Below are 19,283 nucleotides of genomic sequence, written 5' to 3' on the forward strand. Positions count from 1 at the left end.
CTTCTCCTCCTTCTCCTCCTTCTCCTTCTCCTTCTTCTCCTTCTCCTTCTCCTTCTCCTCCTCCTCCTTCTCCTCCTCCTCCTTCTCCTTCTCCTTCTCCTTCTCCTTCTCCTTCTCCTTTTCCTTCTTCTTCAGAATTTTGGCAATGTTGATCCATTTCTATAAGATTTGGGGGGCACAAGGGGCTCGAGGGGCTTCTGTGCCTCCCTCTCAGGGATTTCTGAGGTCTCCATAATGCAGCTTGGACAGAGCTGTCCTTCTGTTGGCTTTGGGGGCAGAATGCATTCCGGGTCACGGTGCGTTTGCCAGGTTTGTTTGGTTGATGGGCTCGGAGCCAGGGTACAGCTGGGCTGGTTCTTGGGATCTTCGCTGTTATCAACTCTACCAGGATGAATGCAAATCTAAAATCTTGGCTCTCAACATGGCAGGTCTGGGCTGGCTACCAGGCTGGGGTGGGGTGGGGGTGGAGGGGTGAGACATCCTGAGTTCCCCACCCAGAGCAGTGGAAAAGAGAATTCCATTTCATCCACACAGTGAAAAGTGTCCTCTGAAAGTCTGCCGGAGCCCAAGGGGGCACGGGAATGGCAAGCTTGTTCCTCCTGGGGGCTGCCAACATTCACTGTAGGATGCAACATCAACAACATCCCCAAATTCCTGCCAACTCCCAGTTTTCATGGTAAAACACCTGGAAAAAAATCTTGTTTATTTTCTATGTTCATTATACCAAGAACTCCTTAAGAACAGGGACTACCTCCCCCATCCCCCTACATTCTTTGTATCCCCAGAACACAAAGGCATACAACAGGCACTTAATAAATACTGACTTTGATTCTAAGCACACACAGAGAGCATCAGAGAAACATGAAGTACAAGGAAATGTTTGCAGATAAGGAAACTGAGGCTCCGTTAAATGTGAAGTGTCTCAGGTCAAGAGCAAAAACTCAGTGATCTCTCCAGCCCTCCTCTATGGCGCCTCCTCTTTTAGAATGTAAGCGACCTGTGGCCAAGGACTGTCGGCCCTTCTTCTTCTTCTTCTTCTTCTTTTTTTTTAAACCCTTAACTTCTGTGTATTATCTCCAAGGCAGAAGAGTGGTAAGGGTGGACCATGGGGGTCATGTGACTCGCCCAGGGTCACACAGCTGGGAAGTGTCTGAGGCCAGATTTGAACCCAGGACCTCCCGTCTCTAGGCCTGACTCTCCATCCACTGAGCTACCCAACTGACCGGCCCTTCTTTTTTAAAATATAATTTTATTTTAAAATATTTTCCCATGGTTACATGATTGATGTTGTCTTCCTCCCCTCTTCCCTCCCCACTCCCAGAGCCGACAAGCAATGCCACTGGGTCGTACATGGGTTATTACTCCATACCTGTTTCCATAGTATTCATTTCTGTAAGAGAATAATCTTATAAAACCCCAACCCCCAATCCTCTACCATTGCTGGCCCTTCCTTCCAACCCCAGGCCTTGGCACAGGGCCTGGTATATAGTAGGTGCTTCCTAAATGTTAGTTGACGGAATGGCTGAAACTCCTTTTATTCCTCCTCCTGCCCCACGGGCTGAGCTCAGGCTCTGTCTCGGTCCCTTCGCTGGCATACAGCAACATTCTCCTAAATGCTCCCCCTGTTCCTCCAATCCATTCCACTCTGTGCTGCCCAGGAGAACGGCGTTCTTGAGGGCAAAGAAGTTTATTTTTACACGCCTGTCCTGGCCCTTGGCAAAGAGGGAGTAATAAATGCTGGACAACAGACAGATTGCTTAACCGCATTTGTGTTCCCAGAACAGCGCCCAGCACACAGTAGGCACTCTGAAAATGCACACTGCTTGTCTGATTAACAGATCGGTCTTCCTGGTACACAGAAAGGATTCCGCCATTCCCCTCCCAAGAATCCTCAATAGCTCCCCATTGCCAACAAAGAAGGCATTGTTCTTTAGCTGTTCTTGAACCTTAACTTCCAATCTTGGGCTCTGGCTCGAGGGGCTACACTGGAGGCACTTCATATTGGTTGGATAAACAAAAGACTCCCTAGAACAGCAGCACGTCGGGGGAACCATAGAGAGAGTGATTATTTAACTCAATATATCAAGCACCGGGTGCCATGTGCAGGGGAAGGTGGTAGAGCCATGGACAGAGTGCCAGAGCTAGACTCGGGAAGACTCCTCGTCCGGAGTTCAACTCCAGCCTCAGACACTTCCCAGCTGAGTGACCCTGGACAAGTCACTTAACTCCTATTGCCTAGCCCTGACCGCTCTTCTGCCTTGGAGCCAATACGCAGTACTGATTCCAAGATGGAAGGTGAGGATTTCATTTTGTTTTTTAAAGCACATAACCGAGTTCAACGTATGATTTTTCAAAGCTGTCCCTGCTTTCTAAGCTCCCTCTGAATTCTCCTTTACACAGAGAATGCTCTTGCTGGGATTGGAAGCCTCTAATTTTTTCATGTACATCATAAAAAGCTTTGAGACATTCAGTATCACCGCATGGAAGACAAATGGTGTATGTACATCACATAGACCAGAATGTAATAGAAGAGAAGAGAACATGCCATACGATAATGTTATATTCTATTATGTTCATTTAATAATTGTATGAAATAATGATATTCTATTCCTATAATATTTGCATCACGTCATTAGTCAATTAGTTGTTGGCTCGCCTTTCTTTTTTTTTTTCACTTTGCCAAGCATAAGAACAGCATTTTTTAAAAATAAAATCGACCGTCCTTCCTGCCAGGGTGGTTAGGAAGAATTTCTGCCTTTCCTCCTCTTCTCTTATGGGGAAGAGCTGAGCCACCACCATCCTCGCTGCAGCCTCCACTCCCTGTAATATATTAAACATGAAATTCCTAATAAGTCTAACTTTAGCCACAGGAAATGGGTGCGCATGCACAGGGGCCGGGGAGAACTCCCGAAGCTTTGTTTGAGGATGGGCATTTTATCTTTATTTAACCTCCTTCCTTCCCCTTTCTGGGCGGGGAGGGAATCTACCAGCTTTGGGGCGGGAGCCGGAAAGCCCAGCAAGCAGAATCTGTTTCCTGGTTGGCTCTGCCCAGGGTTTTTTTTCTCCCTCTGTTGTTCTAGGGCTGCTTTTCAAATTCACTGGGAGGACCCTGGACTCTTGATTTGAGATTTAGGAGAAAAAGGGAGGGAAGAAGTGAGTGGAGAAAAGGGAGAGAGAGAAGAAGAACCCCCCAGGGCTGAGGACCAGCAGCCCCGCAGCCAAGCATCACTTCGGGACTGTTATCAGACGCCACGTGGCCTTACTGGTACGCGGGATCCTCGACGACACCACATAGCCTCAGTTTCCTCAATTGGAAAAAGGATCCATTAGTGCCTACTTTGTAGGGTTTAGGGGAAGAGTCAAGGAGTTAACATGCCTTCGCACCCTTAAGGCGCTACATAAATGCTAGTTTTTATTATTAAATGCCACAAGAGAAACTTAAGACAGAATTCTAAGGAGAAAAAGGATGCAAAAACACTTTGTAATCTTTAAATCATGGCCTGAATGCTCCCTTGAGAAAGGAAATGGCAAAACTCCAGTATCTTCACCAAGAAAATCCCAGATGAGGTCAGGAAGAGTCGGATGTGACCGAAAACGACCAAACAGCAACAATCGAACGTTACCTCAAATGAGATAATCTTTAGAAAAATATTTGCAAATCAAAATATCATCTCTAATAAATAACTGGCACTTATATAGCTTATATACCTGCCCCTGTTGCTAACTGTGCGGTGTTTGCAAATACAGAACCAAAACAGCAGTCTGAGAGCTGGAAGGCCGCTCGCTCTGGGTCCATCTAGAACCAGCCACATCCCTGTTGTACGCCCCTCCGCCGCTGCTTGAAGACCCGCAAGGGATGGAGACCTGCCCCAGCCGGACACAGCCCACTCCATTTCCCAACGCGGCCGGTTGTCGGCAAGTTTTTCCTGATATCAAATCTTTAAAAAACCTCTAGATAAAAATTTTAATTTTTTCTAACCAGCTACAAAGACAGACAAGTGCCACCCGCTGATGCTCAGTGATGGCTGCCTTGCGGTTATTAAGGTGGAATGACCGAGGCAAGCTCCCAGGGGATCGGCTTCCACATCAACAAATCCTCTTCAATTCCTCAAGTTTCAATGAAATCCCTACTATGTATGTGTAACAGCTCCTGCCTTCAGGGAGCTCACAGTCGAACAGAGCAATCAGCGCGCGCCCCGACAAGTGAACGTACAATGAGGGGAGAAGACAAGATGCCCTCTGGGTTCTCGGTGACTCTAAATAAGGAATGACCAGAATGAAAATCTCTCTTCTCTGATATGAATAATTAGTAATTAATAACCAGCAATGGGAAGAGACCCCTGAAGACCACCCCCAATGGAGGGGGCAGATGCTGGGAAGGACCTCTAAAAGGAAACAAAAAATCTGCCACCTCTTTCTTGCCCTTCCCATCTAATAAGGTATTTCTTTAAAAAGATTTTTGAAATAGAAATCTTAGAAAGGGAGATGGTCAATGTGCTGCCATCACCATCATATGCTACGACTTGTTTAGCCTTTCCCCAACTGAGGGACGTCCCCCTCAGTTTCCCACCACAAAGAGAGATGCTTTCACTATTTTAGAACATATCGGTTCTTTTCCTTTTCCCCCAATCATTTTAGGAAATAAACCTCATAGTGAAATTACTGGGCCAAAGGGAATATCCAGTTTTAGAACTCTCTGGGTATAAGTCTACCTTGTTCTCCAGAATGGCTGGATCGGTTTACGGTTCTGCCAACGGTGTATTAGTGTCTCTATTTTTCCCACTTCTTCTCCAGTACTTGTCATTTTGCCCTTTCATCATTTCAGCCAATCTGATAGACCTGAGATGATATCTCAGAGTTGTTTTTATTTGCATTTCTATAATAATAACAATAATACTAATAATAATAAAAGAAGAAGAAGAAGAAGAAGAAGAAGAAGAAGAAGAAGTCGTCGTCGTCTAAGGTCTAGTCCCAAGTTTTAGGTGAGGGAAAATATTTATTTGGAATGCTCAGCACATGAGATAATATTTAGAATAATATTTGTAAACCAAAATATCATTAATAATAAATAACTAGCACTTATATAGCATCTACTAGGTACCAAGCATATAATTATATCACATAAAATCATAGAGTACAAAAGTATAAGTATATTAATATAGTATGTGCATATAATAATAATAATTATTATTATATAGGATATCCCCAAACTGTTGGTTCAGCTTTAAGCTATTAGAAGTTTAAAGATTGTAGGTTTTATTATTAAAGACTTTGGGGACGTTGTGTATTTCTTAAGCTCCCATCCATCTCCTAAGTTCAAAGGTCCTGGAAAAGTCCATCCCAGCCTTGGAGTTCCCTTATGCTCTGCTGGGGCATGGGCTGAGGACTATATTGCATGTATGATGAGAATCCTATTCAAAGGAATTTCAAAATGGAGAGAGGGAAAGGGCACTGGTGAGAGTAAGGAATGGAGCGGGTAAGGGAATACGCATTTATTATGCACCATCTACGTGTCAGCCACTGTGCTACGATTCGCCCTCACCCACAACATGACAACAGCCTTTCGATATCTAAAGGTTATTTACAATTTGCCAAGGAGAATGATCATCAGCCCCCAATCAGTCCAATTCATGGAGTGGCCAATCACTGTTTTTATTTTATTTATTTTTTTTTTGGTATTCATAATTTTCCAAAATTTAATAGTAATCCACTTTTTAAAAATTTTAAACATTTATTAATATTCATTTTTAACATGGTTACATGATTCATGCTCCTACTTTCCCCTTCACCCCCCGCACTCCCCCCATCCATGGCCGACCCACATTTCCACTGGTTTTGTCATGTGTCCTTGATCAAGACCTATTTCCAAATTTTTGGTAGTTGCCTTGGTGTGGTAGTTTCGAGTCCACACCCTCAATCATGTCCACCCCAATCACTGATTTTAGAAGGCTGAAGGCAAATCAGCCTTCCCCCACCTTGGCAGAGAGCTGGAGAACTAGCGAGAGATGCAGAACGAGGCACACATACACGGTCAGCTGGGAGCAACAGGACGGCCATCTATGGAAAGTGACCGGTGTTTGGAAAAAAGGCAACATGACATTTCTGCTTAAAGACATAGACGTGAATCCCACAGGATCACAGGATTAAAAATCAGAGCTGGAACGGAAGGCATTGAGTTTAACTCCATTTTACAAAGGAGGACATCGAGGCACAGTAAACGAACACATCTAATGAGTCTGGGAGGTGGGATAACTCCAACCCAGCATGCCAACCATGACTCTGCTCTTCCTCTCTAGAAGCAAATGCGGGTGGGCTGCTCCCTGTCCCAGTCGAGAAGGTGGGCATGAATTTTCATAGGGAGGGACCCCAACTCACACAGGACTTTGTCATGGACTTTACTAATATCAATCTGGAAAGTATGTGTTGTACGCATTATTAGCTGCCTCTTAAAGAAGAGAAAACGGAGGCTCAGAGAGGTTATAACTTGGGCTCGTCAGGGATGGACGAGAATGCTGCCTCTTTCTATGGCTGTCCATTTGCCTATTTTCTAGCTTATTGTCTAACTCATGGAGGCGGTTCTGTGTGTCAGGCACCGTGCTAAGTGCTGGAGATACAAAGAAAGGTAAAAGATGGTGCCTGCTCTCGAGGTGCTTACAATCTAATGTGGGGAGGAGACCGCCTGCAAACTACATACAAATAAATACAGAATAAATTGGAAATAATCAAGAGAGAAGGCGCTGGAACTAAGAGGAATTGGGAAAGGCTTCCTCTAGAAGGTGGAACCTTAGCTTGGATTTGAAGGAAGCCAGGCGGTGGAGAAGAAGAGGGAACGCTATCTTCCACTGAAAAAGGAGGCAGAGAGTCCCCCTCGTCATTGGAGGTCACCAAGGTGGGTTAGGTGGTCACTTGTTTGTGAGACCTTAGAAAGGATTCGTTTAGAGTTAAATGCTGGATAACATATACCTCTCTGTTTGTTGTGTGTGTGTTATGTGCATGTTGTCTTCTTCCCTGTTCGAGTGTACATTCCTTGAAGGCAGGGGTTTCTTTGTAATCTCTCGTCTTAGCACAGCTTGGCACATTGTTGGTGCTTAATAAATGCTGGTGACTTGGTTTGACTTGACCAGATGGCCTCTGGGTCCACTTCCAACTTGGGGACTCTTTGCTTCTGTGACCGTCTCTTCATCACGTTTTCCCTCTATACTTCTTTCAGCATCTGACCTCCAAGAACTTGGACATTAACAAGCCTCTAAGCCTTCAACAAATATGGCCAACTTCTCTCTCCTTCTGCTATTTCATGACGATCCGTGTTCTGTGTTGCTGACCAGCTTCTCGGTTTATGTTATTTTGTTTCATCTAGTTCAGAGAGTTTCAGAGTTGGAAGGGTCATCTGAAAGCCAACCGGTTCCCAAGCAGTTGACATGCACACATTCTTAAACTGATCACGTACAGATAATTTAGAACTATAGTGAAAGAGAGGGAAAAAAAAACAAGAAAGAAACTAAAGACTAAGACATCAGAAGGGCTACAGAAGCCATGAGGGTCAAGAAGCAGGAAAGAAAGAGAATGTGTCAGAAGAAGAAGGAATGAAAGTCTCTGCATATTTGGAGAAACAGAAGAGGCATTAGATTCCCCTCACAGAGGGGGTCGGAGCCCAACTTTCCATGTTCCACAAAAGATGAAGGAAGAATTCAGAAATGGCATGAAGAGTGACGACAGCTGGGTGGCTCAGTGGATTAAAAGTCACACCTAGAGATGGGAGGTCCTGTATTCAAATCTGGCCTCAGACACTACCTAGCTGTGTGACCCTGGGCAAGTCACTTAACTCCTATTGCCTAGTCCTCACTGCTCTTCTGCCTTAGAACCAGTATATAGTATTGGTTCCAAGATGAAAGGCAAGAGTTAAAAACAAAAAAGAATAAAGGCATCTCTTACTGGCTACAGGAAACGAGAAGGGCTGTTTTCTTCCTGAGTTTCCTCTTGCATGTTCTTGGAGAATACTACTTCACCCTCACTAGTTAGCAAAAGTACAAGCAATCATTTCCCAGCTCGTTTACCTTCTGCTGATGGCTGATGATTCATTAGGGCAGGAATACAGACATGGCCCAATCTCAGAGGGTCTCCGGGGCAATTCCCTTACCCTCCATACCTGCTGAAACGGACATCCTGTTATTTGTGACTCTCACTAACTGATAAAAACAAGATGCCCCCAAGTCTCCTTTTCCTAGATTTCCTCTAGATGGGAACAATCCGTAATTAGGATATCCCTGCGAATGGCCTGGTTGTCCCCAGTACATACACAGCTTCAACTAGCACGTATCTTTAGAAGTTTTGCCAAAAAAAAAATCCGAGTTCCTTCACCTCCTCCCATTGTCCTCTATTTTCTCTTACCCATTCCTTGAATTCCTACTGGAAATCAAGACGCCCCAGTAATTATTTTCCAGCAACAGAGTTTCCGTTAATACTCCCTTGGTCACACGTTTCATACGAGCTGCTCTGGCACAGAACAAAAATAACATGGCCTCTCTCCTTCTCCCTTTAACCCCTCAAAGAAGGGATGTTGATGCATAATACGAGGACCAAAAGGGGAGCGGAAGAAGGAGAAAGTACATGGAGCACCCCCAAATGGAATCGCCAGTCCCTGGAGCATCACACTCAAAATATACTAGTGTGGAATTAGCTTCCCACCTGGGCAGACCAGAAGAGCAGGAAAAATCCCACGGCTGACCCTGGGCATTCCCCGAACTTCCTGACTGCCTCTGAAAACAATAAGCCACTGGAGGACAAAGAGTCTTAAAGACTAAGAATAGAGAAGCACATCTTAACAATATTACCGGCCTTCCTCCGCATAAATCACGCATTCCACCTTCACCGATCCTCCATGGATTATCATAACCACAATCGCTAGACTTCACAGAGTGCTTTAAGGTTGGCCTCATCTCTCCATGAACGTTCACTTCCCAGACTCCTCCACTGGGCGACTGACTTGTGAAAACAAGCAGCATCTTTTCTCACCCCCTCCTCGACAGGTAAGCTGCCCCTCAGCTCAGTGACTCATTGGATACTTCCACCAGACAAGATCAGCTGCGAGGAAGGGTAAGGATGTGAGCTGAAAACAGCACACAGCTCTGTCGTTTGAACAGAGGCTCACTCATCTGCATTTGTCCTCATTCATCAACGTCCCCTTTTTTTATGTAAAGAAAAACTTCCTGAGAACAAAAAAAGTATTCCCAAGTAGACTTGTCTTTCCACCTGGATAAGCTTACTGGTTGTCATATTTGGCAATTTATTATAAACTTGGGTGACAGGATTTGGCAACTGCTCTAAGGAGTGAAGGAGGGAAAAGTCAAAGTTACTACAGAGTTTACAAGTACTGAGGAGGATGTAGGAGGAGAGAAGGAAGGACAGAAGGGGAAAAGAAAGAAGAGAACATAAAAAGGGAATATTGTAACTAATTAATGTTTAAATTTTTCTTTATTTTATTCCAATAACAAATTTACACAGAAGTTTTCCAAAGTTTTGGGTTTCTTGTTGTCTCCCTTCTGTCTCCCAGAGTTGACAAGCAATTCCACTGGGTTATACATGTATTATCACTCAAAACATATTTCCAGATGATTCATTTTTGTAAGAGAATAATCTTATAAAATCCCAAATCATATATCCAAATAATCAAGTGATAAATCATGTTTTAATTTGCCTTTCTACTCCAACAGTTCTTTCTCTAGAGATAGATGGCATTCCTTTTCATAAGTCCCTCAGAATTGTCCTGGATCATTGTATTGCTATGGTAGTAAAGTCTATCACATTTGATCGTTCCACAATATTTCAGTTTCTGTGCATAATGTTCTCCTGGTTCTGCTTATTTCACTCTGCATCCGTTCATGGAGGTCTTCCCAATCTTTCTGAAATCATCCTGTTCATCATTCCTCATAGCACAATAGTATTCCATCACCACCATATATGAAAGGAAATATTTTTAAAAGAGTCATATGAACTGATTCAAAGTGAAGTGAGCAGAACCAGGAGAACAGTATGTACAGTAACAGAAATATTGTAGGATGATCAGTTGTGAAGGACTAAACCATTATCAGCAATGCAGGGTTCCAAGGACCCATGATAAAAATCACTATCCACGGCCAAAGAAGAAACTATTGGAACTGTCTGTAGATGTGATTCTTCACTTTATTTCCTTCATGATTTTTTTTATTGTATGTGTTATATGTGTCTTCAGTCACAGCATGAGAAATATGGAAATATATATTGCAAGAAAGCACTAATATAACCTATATCAGACTATTTACCCCTGTGGCAAGAGGACAGGAAGGATGGAGAGAATCTGAATCACAAAATGTCAAAAAACATTTGTCAAAAATTATTTCTTAGGGGGAAGCTGGGTAGCTCAGTGGATTGACAGCCAGGCCTAGAGACGGGAGGTCCTGGGTTCAAATCCGGCCTCAGACACTTCCCAGCTGTGTGACCCTGGGCAAGTCACTTGACCCCCATTGCCTACCCTTACCAATCTTCCACCTATAAGTCAATACACAGAAGTTAAGGGTTTAAAAAAATAAAAAAATTATTTCTTCACATAATAATAATTAAAAAGTTAAAAAAAATTTAAAAAGAAAGAAGAGTCACAGAAGCATCAGAAGGAATACAAAAGGAAGCCCAGAAAGAAGTATAGAAAGGCAGGACAGCCTTGAAAACTACATGTTGAATGTATTATATACTTAAAAATCAAGCTATACAAGCAGAGATCCATAGCTTCAAAAACAATCCTATTTTTTGGTTCAATTTTATATATATACATAGAAATTCTATTTGTATTTGGTGTTTAACATCAGAATTCTTTAAAATAAAATGTATATTTTTAAAAAGTAAGATGGCCAGAAAACAGAGCAGTCAGAGGATATCCTGAGAATGAGAGAATCTGAGAGACCGAGGTATCAAGAAAGGGATTGAGGGGGAGCAGTGATAGAGACCCTGGATGACAAGGCCCAAAAGAAGGCCACTGGGCCTGATCCCAGCAGGACAATTTGTAAACTCTGGAATGAGCAGTTTCAAGATAGTAGGAGCGGAATGTAAACATGAATGAAGGGATAAGGTGAGAATAGGAAGTAAAGAAATAGGAAGAAATAGATAAGAGTAGATATGGTGAGTTTAGACATCTTTCTCAGGCTGAAGGAGGAAACAGACAGAGGATGATATTTCAAGAGGGGACACCAAGACTGAGGGAAAGGATTTTTTGTTTGTATTTTGTATAGTGGGTATTCTGAGCTCAGTTGTAGACTGAGCAAAAGGAGCCAGAAGATCGTGAGAGTTGACTAATGATGTGTTCTCTATCAGGTGGATGAAGGTCAGGACCTACTTATGCCACTCAACACTACCTCCACACCAACAAGCTTCCTTGAGATCATCATAATCTATATTGACATCTAGAGAGCCAGGTATCATCACTAGAAGGCAAGAAATGCAGGCTTAGCCAGGGATCTACCACATAAGAACCTAAGATCTCAGATCCAGACCTTGAAAGCCATCTGGTCCAGCTTCCCTCTTTTACCAGGCCACCCAGAGATGAGATTTGAACTCAGACATTTCAGTGGAAGCTAGTAGGTGGCTAGAGATTGAAAGTAAATGACAAGAAAGGTGAATCATGGAGTCATTGAACATTGAGATCAACGAGATCTTAGATAAAACCCTCTTGTTTTATATGAGGAAACAGGCTTAGAGGCCTAAAGTAACTTACCCAATTTCTAAGTTGAGCTTATTTGTGAATAGAAAGGATGAGGGGTAGGAAGAAAGATGAGAAATATTAAGATTTGTCAGTTTCCAAATATTTTATGTACATGATCTCCCTTGAGCGTCCTGACCACCCAAGAGGTGCTTGCAAGTAGGATGATGATGATGATGATGATGATGATGATGATGATGATGATGATTTTACAGATGAAGCACTGAGTTTCGAAGAGTTTGAGTAACCCAAGTGGGAAGTGGCTGAGTTGAGTTTTACGCCCCAGTCGATAGTCTTTTCCTCCATACCAAATTATATGGGATAATAAAGAAACATCAAGCTTGGAAGAAGAGATGGGAATAGAACTGGGGAGAAAAATGAAAAAATCCCAGACCAAAGGTGCTTATTAAAGGAAAAACTGGGAAGTCACCCACTAGAGAAGGTCATGAAGACTCTTGGGCACAAATTTCTCCATCCTGTAACCATGGCTGTTCCTGAGAATTCTCCCCACTACCGTATGCAACATATTTTGCAGGAGTTTCTAATTCGGTCCCAGCTATTCCTCATCATGATTACTCCAGTTGATGGGTGACTGCTCCCTTGACACTTCACCACCTTGGTCCCCGCTACTGACTGGTCCATAGAGTGAATACAGGCGGGCTTACAGTCTGACTTCAAGCTGTGCAAACATCATGGTGGTAGAAGCTCTGTGGAGGGCAAAGTGACTGCCACCATACTTTCGAAATAAAAAATGACTGACCTGTTCTAAGGGGGGGGTTTCCTTTTTCCAGTCCTGTTCTTACTCTGTTTCCCCAATCTGTTGCTAAAAATACCGCTGCCCCCATTCAATCAAAGCTGGCCACCAGAGCAACAGTTTCTTTTCTTTGAGGTTTCCTTGAATACTTTTTTGGATTCCTCTTTTACTCCCACAATTCCTTATCTTGTACTCTATTGAGATACATTTATCTGTATACGCATGCATGTATATGTAGGAAACTCCCCAAGTCTTGTGACCTATCTGGGCCTCAGATTTCTCATCTGTAAAGGCTGGTTGGCTTTAAATCCAATCCCATGATCCTATGAATATGATGCATGGATGACTCTAAGAATATATCAATATATATGGGCCATACAACCAGTCTTTGTCTGAGGCAAAAACTGAACCCAAGTCTTGCTGACTCTGAAGCTAACTCTTATCTACAATGCCATAGTTTCTCTCACATAGTAGGTGCTTTTATAAAGGTATGAAGAATGAGATCCAGCTATAGCTAAGTATTTACAGTTCCTGATTTAACAGTGATGATTATTTTGGCACAATCAAAGGATCACTGATTTTGAAGTCGGAAAACCAAAGTTCAAATCTCATCTCTTCTGTGACCTTCGGAAATATCACTTAATCTTCCTTTGGCCCTAAATTTCTACAAAATGAGTGGGCAGGACTCGATCAAATCAAGACGATAAACACTTATTAAGTGCCTACTATGTGCCAGGCACTACGCTAATAACTGAGGATACAAGAAAGGCAAAAAGTCCTTACATGGAAAGTACAGAGGCTGGACTTGATGACCTTGGAGGTTCCTTCCAGTCCTTGTTGTCTCTCTTTTTTTTTTCATTATTATATGAGTGGGAAACCTAAGGCTAAAAAAATGTAAATAATTTACTCAAGGTCCCTGAGAGAACTCAGGGCTCCAAAACTTATTCCTACCCATAATCCTTGTATCCTTCTACTTTCTCCTCTTCTAAATTAAGACTTTTCCCTGAGAAATGGGTCAAAGGAAAATAACTTTTCTAGTAATCTCTTTAATAGCTGATAATTTCTCCCACTGCTCATTAATTAAAAAAAAAAAAGACAAAAAACCATATATTGGCACGACTTGGGTAATGCTGGTCCCTAGTCATAATTAAAGAATATGACAAGTGAGAGAGTCAGCTCTGATTTGAGGTTTAAGGTGTGTCTATGCATCATATTCACAGGATCATGGGATTAGATGTAAAACCAAAGAGCCCACTTTACAGATGAGGAATCTGAGGCCCAGGGAGGTGAAGAGACTTGACCAACATTATATAAACAGAGCTGAAATTCAAACCAGGACCTTGGACTCCAAATTCATTGTATCACATGGCTTAAATAATATATAATACTTTCTAGTGTCTATCACAGCACTTGGGTCAGGGGAGCTGTTTAATATTGGTTGAATTCAACTGAAAATAAAGTGATGATTTTATGCCAAAATAGGCCCATGGAAAATTATTCTGACTGTCCTTCTTAAAACCAAGAAGGATGGATTGCAGATGCTGACATCCCCATTTTCTAGATAAGGACACAGCCTCAGAGAAGTTAAAAGGTCCCCCATTAGTTGCCACATAATCCCACTGTAAAGTCAGGTCTTTTTTTTTTAAACCCTCACTTTCCATCTTAGAATCAGTACTGTGTATTGGTTCCAAGGCAGAAGAACAGTAAGGGCTAGGCAATGGGGGTTAAGTGACTTGTTCAGGGTCACCCAGCTAGGAAGTATTTGAGGCTGGATTTGAACCCAGGACCTCCTGTCTCTAAGCTTTGTTTCAATCCACTGAGTCACCCAGCTGGCCCCCAAGACAGGTCTTTCTGACACCAAAACTAGCACTCCGTTGACTAGGCTCCAAGGAGTCAAATGCAGCCAAACCAGATTAAAATCTATTTGGGAAGGGTTTAACAAAATAAATTAAAACGCAACAAAAGAAAGAAAACATTAATTTGTGATTTTATAGGTCAATATGTGGCCACAGGAATAAGGATACCATCTCTATTTGAGTTTGACACAACACAACACAATAAACATTTATTAAGAGTTTACTATGTGTTGGGGATACAAAAAGAGGCAAAAGGCATTTTACAACTTGATGCCTTTCATAGGAATGTGGGAAAGAAAGAAAGAAAGAAAGAAAGAAAGAAAGAAAGAAAGAAAGAAAGAAAGAAAGAAAGAAAGAAAGAAAGAAAGAAAGAAAGAAAGAAAGAAAGAAGGAAGGAAGGAAGGAAGGAAGGAAGGAAGGAAAGAAAGAAAGGAAGGAAGGAAGGAAGGAAGTAGGAAACAAAGAAAGGAAGGAAGGAAGAAAGAAGGAAAGAAAGAAAGGAAGGAAGGAAGGAAGAAAGTAGGAAAGAAAGAAGGAAAGAAAGAAAGGAAGGAAGAAAGGAAGTAGGAAAGAAGGAAAGAAAGAAAGAGAGAAAGAAGGAAAGAGAGAGAGAGAGGAAGAAAGAACTAGTCACTAACTTGGATTAACTATACATTAATGATTGAACCAGGTAGTAATAAATCATAGGATGACAGATTCAGAACAGGAAGGGATTTGAAGAGGTCATTGAGTTGAACTTTCTTGTTTTAATAGATCAGAAAACTGAGCTGCAGCAAGGAGAAATTCAGTAACTTGCCCCAAACCACTCTCGCGTTGGCACTGACCCCAGGTTCCCCTGGCTCCAAGGCTAATGTTTTATCTACTATACTAGACTGACTCTCTCGAATCTTTCTGAAGGGTCCCTGAATTTGCCCATTCAGGGTTTAAAAATGATCCCTTCAGAAAAAGCAGCACATCTTTTGGAGTGGCTGAAACAGGACGTGTGGGAAAAGAAATCACAAACTCACAGGAAAGGGCGCTTCCAGGATTATTTCTGCACTTGGAGAGGGGAAAGGGAGGCCCAAGAGTAGGCCTGTATGAAAAGACGACCATCGCCAAAATGATTCCCAGAAAGCACAGGCCTAAATTCTGTCGTACAGATAGCAAATGCTGCATTAAAGAGACACGCGGATGGCCTCTCTGTGGTTTTAAAGATTTAAAAAATGAAAGTAAGAGGCAAGTTAAGGACACTAATTCCTTTTTATCCTATGTAAAGGTGAAAGCACATCTTCCCGCCAAATCCCCAGCCACGTAGAGATTCTTTTGAAAGAAAAAAGATCAGATGGACACATTTTCAGATGTGGAGAATGTGCGATTCTCTTAGCTTCATTATTTTATATCTAGATTTGTTACAAGAGTTTTTTCTTTTCGTTTCCAAGGGGGGGAGGTGTAGAGAAAAAGCAGATGCTAGTTAATTATTTTTGGTTTTGTAAATGAATCCACAAAGGAGGGTTTAGGCCAAGCCTCTGGCTCCTTATGAATCCTTCCAGATGAAGTTCTGACCGGCTCATCTGGCTATCAAGCATGAACCACAGACTGGCTTCAAGAAGACCCACACAAAGTACCCCCACTGGCGTCCCAGATCTTAATCTCTGCCATAGCATTCGAGTGAAGTTCAGGTTGACAAGGAAGGAAGAACTCTTTGAGACAGAGTTGTGGTTGACACCAAATGCAGGGGGTGTGATGTGAGGGGGAAAGCGGTGCTGCTTAGCAGCCAGCCTGGGTTAGCAGCCTGGGATGGAAGCTAAGACCAGCTCTCCCAGTTAAAGCATCCTTTCAGTGAAGGCCAGGCTTTTCCTCACCTTCGATGATCTTTTTTCCCTCTGGATGCAAAAGTTTGGCCTCATCCTCTTTCCTTCCCCTTTAGAAAGGAGGCTGCCCTGGGGACACCCATTCCAGGGTCTTGGGAGAGGGAAATCTCTCTAGAAGAAGGCAGGTTTTAGTCCCCACTGGCCATCCTTCGAGTGCCCCACGGAGGCACCTTCTGTGGCTCAGCCGAACACCCTCTCCCAGCCCCAGCTCAGCTGAGCTGCCCTACACCTACCTGACGATGGACAAAGAGGCAACACCACACCATGGGGCACTCCGGAGTGGGGAGTCCACTCAGACTTCGCCGTCCAAGGCTCTTCCCCCTTGAATCGGAGCCAAGCGCTCTGAGCCGGCTTCCCTGAGCAGGGCTGCTCTGGTTTCCCTGAAGGAACTCCTCCCTGCCCACTTACAATGCATGACAGGAAGTGACAGAGGAGGGAGACAAGCGAAGGTCTTCGTTGCCGGCTCCGGCTCCTCCGGGCCCTCTGCTTTCGGTGGTTTCCTCGTCGGTTCAGGACTTTCAAGTCAAGCTTTACCTTTATTACACTTAACGGCACTCAGGAAGTTCTCTTAGGGGAGAACCCTTAGCCCTGTGCAAGAAAAAGCCATTTGCTTCCAACTCAAAACGAGCAATGGGTTGTGGGGGATGGGTGCAGGGTGTCCAAAGCCTCCCACCAAGCGGGGTTCACCAAGCGAGATGCTCACCCTGCAGGCAGACTCCCTCCTCCAGGGAGGGCACCGGAAGATGTGCAAGTCATTAGCTAGTTCCTCTCATTGACATCCACAATATCCTGGTTTCCATTGGGGGAAATGGGGCTGACTAAGGAGCAGTTCCCAGATGGCTGGTTTGATCCAGACGATGAAGTCTGACCCACAGGAGGGCCCCAAGACCTCAGGGGCTGTCAGGTTTTCTGTCAACATCCCTTTGACTGTGGCCCATCCAGTCATGATCACGTCCCTTCTTTTTTGTCATCCTCACCAGACCAAGAGGTGGGAGGCTGAATCGCAGAGTGGCTGCCATTGGCGTCCCCTTTGCTGCTATTAGCAATCTGGAACTCTTGTTCCTTTGGGTGTTGATGGTTTGGATTTCTTCTCCTGAGAACTGTCTTTAAGTCATCCATCTACTGGAGAAGAGTTCCTTTTCTTATAACATATTCTGGGGCATTTTCACTGCCTTCCTCATCTCAGCTTCTTGGCTTCCTTTAAGTCCTGGTGAAAATCCCATCTTCTGCGAGAAGCCTTTCTTGGTGCTTCTGGATGCTAGTGCCTTCCCTCCATGGACTATCTCCAACGGATCCTGTCTATAGTTTCTCTCTCTTTTTTTTTAAATTAGAAAGTATTTTTAATGTTTTTTTATTTTTATTTTCAGCTCCAAATTCTCTCCCTCCCTTCACCCCTTCCTCTATTCTTTAAGAAAGCAAGAAATATGCTTCTCATGGGTCATAAATTCTCACAAGCAACCATTCTCTATTTCGCTTGTATATAGTTGTCTTCATGCTCTTCCCTCACTGGACCCTAAATTCCCTGAGGGCAGGAACTAGCTTTTACCTTCCTTTACATACTTAGCATTTAACCATTTTTCAGTGGTGTCTGAATGACTCTTCATGACCCCATTTTGGGTTTTCCTGGCAAAGCTACCAGAGTGGTTGGCCATTTCCTCCTCTAGCTCATTTTACAGATGAGGAAACTGAGGCAAATCAGGTGAAGTGACTTGTCCAGAGTCCCAAAGCTAGTAAATATCTGAGGCCAGATTTTAACTCAAAAAGATGACTCTTGGGGCAGCTGGGTAGCTCAGTGGAGTGAGAGTCAGGCCTAGAGACAGGAGGTCCTAGGTTCAAACCCAGCCTCAGCCACTTCCCAGCTGTGTGACCCTGGGCAAGTCACTTGACCCCCATTGCCCACCCTTACCAATCTTCCACCTATGAGACAATACACCAAAGTACAAGGGTTTAAAAAAAAAAAAAAGATGACTCTTCCTGATTCTAGACCGAGTGGTGTATCCACTGTATCACCTAGCTATTCCCTAGTGCATAGCAGACACTTAATAAATGCTAATCAACTATTAATTCCCCAAATTTTAGAGAGGAGATCTTTATCAGAGAAACTGACAACAAAGATTATTTCTCAATTAACCATTTCTATCCTCAGCCACACTGATTTTGTTTGGGTAGAAATCTCTCAAATTCAAGTAATCAAATTTTACCTCCTGAGAGTCTATCCTTAGTCACATCATCCAGAAGTCAGAGGGATCAGAAGGTTGGTTTCAGAAAATCCTGGAAAGACTGACATGAATTGATGCAAAATGAAATGAGCAGAACCAGGAGAATGCCCTACACAGTCACAGCAATACTATATGTACAATGGTCAATTGCGAAAAACTTGTCTATTCTCAGAAAGAGTGATCTAAAATAATCCTGAAGGACTCAAGATAAAAAAAAAGCTTTGTCTGAACACAGATCAAAGCAGACTTTTTAAAACCTTATTTTTATATTTATATATCTATTATTATATTATATTAATTATAGTCTGATATTTATTTATATTTTATAACTTTTTTTTTGCTCTGTGTCTTCTTTCACAACATGACTAATATGGAAATATGTTTTGCATGACCGCACGTGTGTTACTTGTATATATAAAATTGCTTGCCTTCTCAATGAGGAGAGGGGAAAGAGAGGAAGAGAATATGGAACTCAATTTTTAAAAATGAATTTTTAAATTGTTTTTACATATAATTGAAGAGAAAAAGGTTTTTAAAAATAAAAGATTCTCATAGGCACGCCTGTGCACGTGTGCATGCACACGCACATACGCACACATTCTCCCAGTGGGAGATGTCTATATTTGGGCCCAGAAGGGCCTAGAAGAAATCAAGGACAGTAGAGATACTGCTAAAAGCAGTAATTCAGAACATACTCCATATGGGCCCAGAATGCCAGCTTTGGAAGGGATTTTTCAGTTCAAATGCGAGCTGCTTGTCAGATTCAGTCTATTGGTGTCTCCAGGGCCTTCGATTCAATTCAATAACCATTTACTAAGAGTCTACGAGGCATCACGAACTCTACTAAAAACTGGGGATGATACAAGAGGAGGCAAAAGA

General features: G+C 42.9%; 1 protein-coding gene across 1 annotated transcript in view; it reads right to left on the minus strand.

Annotated features, from left to right (window-relative positions):
* The window catches only part of ARHGEF3 (Rho guanine nucleotide exchange factor 3), a 144,279-nt gene extending 127,817 nt beyond the window's left edge, over positions 1-16,462 (minus strand). Inside the window, exon 1 of the mRNA XM_044685457.1 lies at positions 16,419-16,462. Within this exon, the coding sequence (XP_044541392.1) occupies positions 16,419-16,451 (33 nt within the window). The 5' untranslated portion in view covers positions 16,452-16,462. The remainder of the gene's footprint in view (positions 1-16,418) is intronic.
* Between the last annotated feature and the right edge of the window lie 2,821 nt (positions 16,463-19,283).

Source organism: Gracilinanus agilis, chromosome 1, assembly GCF_016433145.1.
Source record: "Gracilinanus agilis isolate LMUSP501 chromosome 1, AgileGrace, whole genome shotgun sequence".
Lineage (NCBI taxonomy): Eukaryota > Metazoa > Chordata > Mammalia > Didelphimorphia > Didelphidae > Gracilinanus > Gracilinanus agilis.